At 62.4% G+C, this 9,679-nt stretch overlaps 2 protein-coding genes across 4 annotated transcripts; one reads left to right on the top strand and one right to left on the bottom strand.

The window, feature by feature from the left end:
- Positions 1-324: 324 nt before the first annotated feature.
- INHA (inhibin subunit alpha) lies at positions 325-2,974 on the top strand. Its single transcript, XM_048310078.1, has 2 exons — positions 325-772; positions 1,682-2,974. Exons 1-2 carry the CDS (start codon positions 406-408, stop codon positions 2,413-2,415), a joined length of 1,101 nt encoding a protein of 366 aa, XP_048166035.1. The 5' UTR covers positions 325-405; the 3' UTR covers positions 2,416-2,974.
- Positions 2,975-3,540: 566 nt separating this feature from the next.
- Positions 3,541-8,929, bottom strand: LOC125328884 (gap junction gamma-1 protein-like). Of its 3 annotated transcripts, none has more exons than XM_048310076.1 (3): positions 8,786-8,929; positions 4,642-5,837; positions 3,541-4,513 (listed from the first exon to the last, which is right to left on the bottom strand). In XM_048310076.1, exons 2-3 carry the CDS (start codon positions 5,810-5,812, stop codon positions 4,506-4,508), a joined length of 1,179 nt encoding a protein of 392 aa, XP_048166033.1. In that variant the 5' UTR covers positions 5,813-5,837; positions 8,786-8,929; the 3' UTR covers positions 3,541-4,505. The 3 variants fall into 3 exon arrangements, with proteins under 3 accessions (XP_048166033.1, XP_048166034.1, XP_048166032.1); XM_048310077.1 differs by lacking the exon at positions 8,786-8,929 and adding an exon at positions 8,198-8,664; XM_048310075.1 differs by lacking the exon at positions 8,786-8,929 and adding an exon at positions 8,064-8,145.
- Between the last annotated feature and the right edge of the window lie 750 nt (positions 8,930-9,679).

Genomic DNA, 9,679 nt, shown 5'->3' with positions numbered 1-9,679 from the left:
CCTCACAGGGCTCTGATCCCCATCAGGTCCTTGCCCAGATTTCCCTGCTGTGCACAATTGCTGTCACTTCCTACTAGCCCCCCTGAAGCCCCAGATCTTCGAGTCCTGCACCATGGGGGGCACCCAGCATCAGCAGCTGCAAAGCTCACCCAGGGTGCCCCCTCCATCCCTGCCAGTGCAGGAAAGCCTTCCTGGCAGCTCCCTGCCTGCAGCCCAGCCTCCCCAGCCCCATGCACCCACTGCTCCCGGCAGCATCCCCCACACACACCCCCTTGCCCAGGCGCCGGCCCCCCCCAGACCACACTGTCCTTGCAGTCCTCACATTCCAGACGTCTCAGCGCTTTCACAGCTCAGAGATAATATTCACGGCGAGCAGACGTTTGCGTCAGTGTCAGATAGATCTCAATGCCACCCTGCCCCGGGGGGAGCACAGTGGGCAGACGGGCTGGGCAGGCAGGCAGAAGCCCGCGGCAGAGCCCCCCGAGCCACCACCCTGCTGTGTGCCCCACGGTCATGCTGCTCCTCCTGCACCTGCTGCCTGCCATGCTGCCCACCGCCGCCCTGGCCAGCTGCACCGGGGCGGGTGCCGACCGGCAGCTCATCCTGGCCAAGGTGCGGGCTCGGGTGCTGGAACATCTGAGTCCCCCCCTTCTCCAGGAGGAGCCACAGATGGAAGCAAGGAGGGTACACCGGAGAGATGTCCTTGAAAACACCGAAGCGGAGCCAGAGGAGCTGGAGGACACCTCCCAGGTGATCTTATTCCCTACCACAGGTGAGAACATCCTGATGGGACAGAGGGCAGAAGGGTGAAGCAGGGTGAGGGTTTGGAGCAATGCGGATGCTGAAGGATGGAGAGGCTGATGTGGTGGTCTGTGGGAGAGGGGGAAGAAGGTATGCCAGGCTGGGACATGGGCATGAGTGAGATTTGGTGGAGAGCCAGGAGACGGAAAGGTATGACAGGCAGGGACAGGCAGAACAGCCCAGGACACAGCAGAGGGACAGACAGCACAAGAGGGTGCTGAGAGGCTGGGAAACAGCTGGCCAGGCAGGATGTGGAGACATGGGGAGAGCTGAGGAGCAGGGTGGAATAGGGTGGGATGCTAGGGAATGGGGCAGGATACTGGAAAATGGGATGGGATACTAAGGGACAGGGCAGGATGCTACAGTATGGGGCAGGATGACCAGCTATAAAGCACGACAGCAGGAGATGGGGCAGAATGCTGGGGGATGGGATAGGATGTGGATGCTGGGGGAAGAGGGCAGGATGACTAGCTATGGGACAGGACTGGGAGATAGGCCAGGATGCTGAGGGATGCTCAGGATGCAGAGGATGGGAGAAGGGGACAGGATGACCAGCTATGGGTCTGGATCCTGGGGGAAAGGGCATGATATGGACTCTGGGGGAAATGGGCAAGATAACCAGCTGTGGGGCTGGATACTGGGGACAGGGGTGACAGTAATGGGCCAGCCTAGGGCATAGCAGGGATGAGTTGTGGGGCACAGCACAGAAGCTGGGCACAGCACTAGACATCAGCTCCCCTGCACCCTGCCACAGCCTATGCCGGCAGCCAGGTACCCTGCCAGCACTCCAGGGACCTCTGCCACATCCCACCCACCATCCAGCACTGGGGATCCTCCCCAGGTTTGGGCGCACACCCTGATCATCTTTTCCCCCCCACAGATGTTCCCTGTGAGCCCACACAGCCAGACAAGCTGCTGGAAGAAGAAGGGATTTTCACCTACCTCTTCCAGCCCTCGGCACACACTTTGAGCCGTGTGGTGACTTCTGCCCAGCTCTGGTTTTACACCGGCCCCTCGGCTGCCCCCAACCACTCAACCCCTGATGTGCTGGCCCTGTCGCCACAGGGCCAGGTGCCGGTGACGGCCATGGCGGAGCAGACACCCGAGCACTGGACAGTGTTTCACTTGGCCCCGGTGCTGCTGCCCCAGCTCTCACAGCCACTCTTCGTGCTCCTGGTGCGCTGCCCTGGCTGCCCTTGCCTGGCCGAGGGGGACAAGATGCCCTTCCTAGTGGCCACCACCCGGGCCAAGGGCAGTGAGAGGGCTCGTCGCTCTGCCGTGCCCTGGTCCCCGGCCGCCCTGAGCCTGCTGCAGCGCCCATCGGAGGAGCTGGCTGCCCACACCAACTGCCGCCGGGCTTCCCTCAACATCTCCTTCGAGGAGCTGGGCTGGGACAAGTGGATCGTGCATCCCAGCAGCTTTGTTTTCCACTACTGCCACGGGAGCTGCGCTGCAGGCCACGGGCTGAGCCACCGGCTGGGTGTGCAACTCTGCTGTGCTGCCCTGCCCGGCACCATGCGCTCCCTGCGCGTCCGCACCACCTCTGATGGCGGCTATTCCTTCAAGTACGAGACGGTGCCCAACATCCTGGCCCAGGACTGCACCTGTGTCTAGGGCATCCTGCAGCCCAGCCCCGGACCGTGATCCCCCCCAGGAGGAGTTGCTTTCCCAGTGGAACCCTGGCCACTGGGATGGGGCAGTTTGGGCTGCACCACCCTCCCCTGTACAAGCCAGATTTTTGGGCTGGCCCAGGTACCATCACATTGCCAGACCTGCCCTAGGGCCAGTCCCAGCTCAGAGCAAATCAGGGCATGGCAGGGCAGGGATAGGCACAGCCTGCAGCAAAGGCATCACTGCCCGGCGAGAGCCAGGCTGCTGTCTGCAACCAGATTAGCCCTCATCTCTCCCCACCTGCTTCCCTCCCCCAGTTCTGCCCCCCCACAAAGATTGGTGTCTTGCTCCTGCTGCAGAATTAAACAGCTTCCCTGTGCTCCAGGCAGGGCCAGGCTGCTGTGCCAGGATCAGGATGTGCCTGGGTGAGCCCGTGCCGGGACCTCACACTGGTGGCAGGGCTGGCAGCACACGTGGCACCACAGGCGAGTCCTCTCCTGGCAGCAAAGCTTGTTGGAAAGCTTAATGGGATGAGCGAAATAAACCTGTTCCCTTTACTAAAGCAGCCTGGAAACACCAGCTTCCATCAGAGGCAGCCACGGAGGTGGCATGCAATTGTGCAATGGGATATGACCACCCTGGGGGCTTCTAGGTGGAGAAATGAGGGGATGGGCAAATACTGTTAGAGGCATCCAGCTCTGATTTGGGGTACCAGAGAGGGGACTGGAATATGCTGGACAAAATGGGTACAGGGTGGCTGGGTTTGATCCTGTCCCGGGCAGGGGAGTGTAGAGCAGAGCAACATCCCTTCTGCTCCAGGCAACAGGTTGTGCAGGAACAGGGGCAGCAGAGGGCTGGGGAGACATGGGGATGATGGGAGGATGGGGAGGCAGAGGAAAGCCCTTCACCTGGCCCCTCAACAGTGATAGGGCCAAATAGGAATGTGGCCAGTGCAATCCCTCTCCACCACGATGACAAAGGCTGCCCTGGCCGCAGCCGCCTCCGCACGGCAGGAACAACTGAGTCACCCTGGGCAGCAGGGAGGTCCCGAGGCACGCACTGCAGCGTCAGCCCAGACACACAGGATTCCCTTCCCACCCCTTCCTCCCCAACAAGCGGATGCAGCAGTTGGGTACAAAATGTCTTCAGCCTTTACTAATATAGATATTAAAAAAAAAAAAAAAAAGAAAACAGCATGACAATCATTTCCGAGTAAAAAACAACGCTACAAAAGTCCCCATGTGACCCAGGCTGAGATGATGAGGAATGCTCCACTGGCTCCCAGCCGAGCCCAGCTCGGGGCACCATGTCCCCACACTGTGAGGCCAGGGTCTGGTTCCGTGCAGGGGGTCCCAGCCCTGCAAGCCGGAGTGGGAGGAGACAAGTTTTGGTCCAAGGGCGGCCTGCCAGGACAGGGAGGAGGCAGCGGGAAGGACAGCCCCTGACCTCTGCACAGACATTTCCAAGCAGGCCAGCCCCATGCCAGGATGCTGCGCAGCATGGCCCCCCAGGCCACAAAGTCACTTTCTGGCAGCACAGTGCCACTGGGACTCCTACCACCCGCTCCAAGAGTAATGCCAGCCCAGCACTCTGTCCCACAGCTTGGCCCAGCCAGCCAGACCCCCAGCCTACTCCCCTAAGTCTCCACACCTCAGGGGCCAGTACCAAAATCACCAGCACATGCACAGCACCAGCCGGTGCTGCCATGGGTGGCAGAGGGCATGGGGGGCACAAGGAGGTGTGAGGACAACATGCTGGGGAAAATGAGTATGGGAGGAGGAAAAGGGGGTGAAACAGGAGATGGTGGGGCATAGGCCCAGAGTGGAGACTGGGATGGCGTATAAAAATGCCAGGGTGCACATATCGATGAGTTTATAAAAACGTACAAAAATAAGATATTCCCTTTTTGAAAATTAAGTAGGAATGAACCCCATGGCCCCCGACCCCTCTGCTGTCCACCGGGACAGGGCTGCCCAGACCACCTTGCTGGGCAGGCGTGTGGCATCCTTTACCCTGTGCTCCTGGCAGGACACCTATCCCACGGTGGCGGTGGCAGCCACTCCGGCAGACACCGCTGTTGTCCCTCGTGGCACTCACAGCCCTGTGGGGAGCAAGAAGCAGGTTAGCACCCACCCCAGGGGGAATGGCATCCTCTCTCCAGGGGACCCTTGGGGCAGCCCCCCATGCCTCCACCCCAGTGGGCCGGATCCATCCCCCTTCCTCGCTCACCCGTGGTCCTGTCGCAGGCGGCGGTCCCCTTCTCATGGGCGAGGTTGAGGCGGTTCTGCTCGGCGGCGATGCCATTGGCCTCGGGGCTGCTGCTGCGGGCAGGACTGGGGGGCCGCAGCGGGGGCTGCAGGTGGAAGGCCACCTCCAGGTGCTCCTGGGCCAGGCGCAGGTGCTCACGCAGCCGGTCCAGCTCGTGCACCGGGGGAGTTCCAGCCAGGGCGAAGCGCCCCTGGGCCAGGCTCTCCCGGTAGTCCAGCTTGCCGTTGCTCAGTGGGGCTTGTGGCAGCTCCTTCTTCAGCGAGTGATAAGTGGGGGGGGCGCTGGGGGCTTTCTTAGGGTATTGTGGTGCAGGGCTGTCGCCAGTTGGGAGTGGCGGGCCATCAGACTGGCTCAGGGCATCACGGATGCGCCCCACACCAAGGTGCAAGAGCTCGCAGAGGTTGAGGAAGAGGCAGAGCCCGCTGACGGCATACATGATGAGGAGGAAGATGGTCTTCTCAGTGGGGCGGGAGACAAAGCAGTCGACAGTGTGCGGGCAGGGGCTGCGGCTGCAGACATAGGAGGGGCTCACCTCAAAGCGGTACAGCAGGTACTGCCCGAAGAGGAAAACCATCTCCAGCACTGAGCGGCACAGCAAGTGCAGGACGTAGGCACGCATCAGCCCGTCCTGCTTGATGCGGCGCCGGCCATCATGCTTCTCTCCACCCTCTGGGCTCTTCTCCTTCTCCACCTCGATCTCCTCAAAGATCATGGGGTCTTCTTCGTTATCATCTTCTGCCTCCTCGTAGTCTCGCCCGGCTCCCCGGCGCACCACTGGCATGCGCACCCGCCGGGCTGGTGGTGCCCGGCGCCGCGAGGACTCCGGCATGCGAGCGATGCGGTGCATGGCAAAGCCCAGGTAGAGCACCGATGGCGTTGCCACCATGATGATCTGGAAGATCCAGAAGCGGACGTGGGACAGGGGCGCGAAGGCGTCGTAGCAGACGTTCTCACAGCCCGGCTGCTGCGTGTTGCACACAAACTTGCTCTGCTCGTCGTAGTAGATGGACTCGCCCCCCACGGCCGTCAGCACGATGCGGAAGACAATGAGGACAGTGAGCCAGATCTTGCCCACGAAGGTCGAGTGGTTGTTGATCTCCTCCAGGAGCCGTGTCAGGAAACTCCAGCTCATCCTGACCAGGCAGTTGATTCAAACCCTGCAGGGAAGGGGCAGGCAAACAGGCACTGAGCAAAGCCACATGCACCTCACCAGGACCCTGGAGTCCACCAGCTGCTAACCCAGCTCTGTCCCACTCTCTCTTCCTGCACCAATGTCCCTTCCCTTACCCACAGATCCACAAACACAGCCCTGCTCAGGAAGCTGCTTCCCCTAACCTTCATCCCCTGCCCAGCACCACCTCCCTGTGCTCCCATCTGCATCCTGCTCCTGCCCTGCTGCCAGCCAGGTGGGTGGAGGGGACACGGGCAAAGGCTGGGACATCCTGGTTGCCTGCAGGGACAAATCTAGGGGAAGAGTGAGCACAGTCACAACCAGAGCAAACACGTCAGTTTAGGGCAGCACCAGCTGGGGACTGTGAGGGGATAGGCAGGAGGAGAACCGCTTCGTTCTCCCCTAGTGCCACAGCACAGTGCCTACCTGGCACTGGGCAGGTGCCCAACTAGCGTCACACCCTGTGAAAGCACCCACACCCACACCCTCCCACGGGGGTCCACAGGCTGCTGGAGGAAGGCAACACATGGCAGCCCCACTGGCCCACTGCAGCTGCCAGCCCTGAGCCCTGGCTGAGGGGGGCAGGTTCCCTGAGCAGCATCCCCCACCATGTGCTCATCAGCCAGGTCCTCTTCACTCCACAGAGCTCTCCCCCGAGGGCCAGCAGAGATGCAGCATCACTGCCTGACCAAACCTCAGTGCTGTGCACTCTCTCCTGCAGAACCCCAGCCTCCAAAGCCCACAGTGTTCACAACGCAGACACCAGCTTCCCCATGACGATTTGGGTTGTGCAAGACTGCTCACTGCTCGGCATCCCTCCTCATCCCCACACAACGGGGCCAGTGTTCACAACACCCTGCAGCTCCACGGCAAGGGCTGGCGGGGGGACAGAACAGGAGGCAGGACAGAGATAGCAAGGGGCAGTGTGGGGCAGCCAAGGAATTGCACAAAGCCCTGGCAAAACAGCTGACACCAGAGACTGGGGAGGAAATTACAAGGACCATGTCACATTTCCCGGCCAAAGAAGACGCAAGAGGAGACACCCACTGCCACCCCTGGTTTCAGCAGCTTGTGCATGAGATGATGCAAGCCAGGGCAGCAGGTGGCAGGGATGGCCCAGGGAGAGTGGAGGGTACATGTCCACACAGAGGCCCCAGCGTCCCCTGCCAGCCCCATCCCATCACTTCTGGCCAGGGCATGTCCCTGCAGATATGACTGATGCGGCACTCATTCCACTATTGTCCAGAATAAGAAGCTCTTTCACGCTAAGCTCAGCCAGCCTCCTGACCAACCTCACCTAAGCAGAAAGGGTCCCTCCAGCACAAACATCCATGCTGGGGACACGCTCTTGCTCCTCCTGTGGTCATATGCCCCACAAGGTTTCACTGCTTCCCTGTCTCCCAGGTGTGAGCCCCTCTCCCCCACCACCTCCCTGGAAGGTGGATGCTTTGTGTCTGCCTTTACCCCCTAGTCTCTAGCAGCACACCGTCTTGGCACCAGGGTGAAGAACAACCTGAGGGGACCGGGCAGGAGGACAGTTCCAGGAGGTAGCAAACCCAAGGAAAGCGAAAACATATGGTGGCCATTGAAGTGTGGCATGGGAATGGCTGGCAACGTGGGATGGCAGCAGCAGTGGGCATGGCCAGGACAGCACAGAGCTATCTGCACTCTGTCCCCCACCCAGGTGGGGGAGCCCAGTTTTCGAAGCGGCACAGGCACCCAGGACCTCCCGGCCACGCTGGGAGTCAGGACTAGCACCTCATACCTTGGCTGGGCCCTACACCTACCCCTCAGCTCTACCGACCCCAGTCCCCCCATGTGGGGCTCCCAGTCCCCTCTGCCCCCGCCTGCCCTGTCTGAGACCCCCGGTTTCCCCTACCCAGGGGCACAGCAGTAGGCATCCCAGCCCGGGGCTCACCGGCCCCTGCCCATCCGGGGACCGCTGTCCCACTGACCCCTGCCACCCTGGGGACCCAGCCCTCCACCCCAGCCTACCCAGGGTCCCCGGTCCTACCGACTCCAGCGCCCCGAGGGCCTCCAGCCCAGCTGCCCTCGCCTGTCCGAGACCCCCAGACCCGAGATCCCTCCCGCCCGCGGCCCCAGGCCACGGCTGGGGCTCCCGCCGCCGGGGTACCGTCGCCTGCCCACCTGCGTCCCCTTGCCCCACCGCCCCGCTTCCTCCCTCAGCCCCCCGCTCCCCGGCCCCACTCACGGCACACCGGGACGAGCGGCTCCCGCCGGCACGGCGGACAAAGCGGCGGGGCGGCGCGCCGCCGCCTCCCGCCGAACAAAGGGGCCCGGGGCCGCCCCGCCCCGCCCCGCTCCCGCCCGCCCGCCGGTGCGCACCGACCGCCCCGCTCCGCATCTCCGCCCCGCGAGTCCCGCTCGGCACCGGGCAGCGGCCGTGCCACGCGGCGCGGAACTGCGGCCCCGTCCCGCCCCGCTCCGGCCCGTCCTGCGCCCGTCGGGCGGTGCCGCCCTCGGTCCTCCCCGCTCGCGGCTTGGGAGGCCGCGCAGAGCTGCGGGCAGGGGCCGGCGCCGGCCAAAACTCGCCCAGAGGCGACTCCCGCCCCAGCAGCTCCATGCAGCCCCCGCTGACGGGCCCTCTCTGTCCGCCCCGAGCCCCGCGCAGCCGTTGGCTCCTGGGCGGCCGCTCCCGGGAAGCGGAGCGAACGGAGGCTCCCTGCCCGCCCTAGGGGGACGCTCCGAACCGCGGGTGTGGCTCAGCCCGCGGGCTGTTCAGGGGTGAGTCCGGCCGCAGGGTTAGCAGAGGGAGCCCCCGCTCCGGCCATGAGAGTCTCCCGCACAATAACTTCCTGTTCCTTACGGCGTTCTTCCCCTCCCAGTGGAGAGCGAGAATGGGAGAAAGGAGAGATCTCGTGGCACAGAGGAGAGGTGGCCCCACACATGGTGGGAACGCAGAGCAAGACGTACCTGTTTGGTGGTTATGTGCCTCAAGCCTTTTGAAGCCCGTGCCGCTTCTCGTGTCCTAGGCTAGGTTCCTGCAGCAGGACCGGGCTGAGCATGCAGCACCTCCAGATGTGCCTTTAGAGTCACCACTGCACTGCCAAGGCCAGCATAATGGCAGCAGTGGCTTTGAGTCACCACCCTGGCGCCGTGCCCTGTCCTTTCACCCAAGGACCCTGGCCACTCACTTTGCACCGCTAAAATTGGCTGTGTGGGAATTTTGTTGGGGCTGAGTCTCCACACTGGGCCAACCACACCCATGATGTCCTGGGCCCCGTTGTGTGGGGATGAGGAGGGATGCTGAGCAGTGAGCAGTCTTGCACAACCCAAATCGTCATGGGGAAGCTGGTGTCTGCATAAGCGCACGAAACACTGCTTCTCCTTACTGAAACACGTGCTCCTTCTGCAGGAGGGTTTCTATGAACTGGCATGCAGGTGCAGCACCGGGGCTGGCTGGGAGGGCTGAGGCCATGAGGCTGGGGCAAGGAGAGGTATGGGGAGTGTGGCCATCACATCCAGTGTGGGGTTTTGGTTATTCTGCAGCAGCCGTGCAGCTTCCCTAAATCAGCAATGCCACCATGGCGTTATACCAGCACCCTGGGCACAGGCTTGGTGCTCTTACATGGAAGGGCAGCTGGAGCCCCCCATACCAGCGTTCTGTATCCTGACAGAGATGCAAGTGTGTGTGCAACAGGCTGGGGAAAAGGGCCCTGCTTTAGGCTCTTTTGCTCACTGCTTCCTTCGCCCCCACTCATGGATGGGTCAGTCCCAGGTGACACCTTATGGAGGGAGAGCTGCAGCAGATTAAGGGGAATTTGACCAGCACATGAAGAAATAGTTCCCATTGAATCCTGTTCTCAT

Source organism: Corvus hawaiiensis, chromosome 7 (genome assembly GCF_020740725.1).
Source record: "Corvus hawaiiensis isolate bCorHaw1 chromosome 7, bCorHaw1.pri.cur, whole genome shotgun sequence".
Classification (NCBI taxonomy): Eukaryota; Metazoa; Chordata; class Aves; order Passeriformes; family Corvidae; genus Corvus; species Corvus hawaiiensis.
This window is presented reverse-complemented; position numbering and strand designations above follow the sequence as displayed.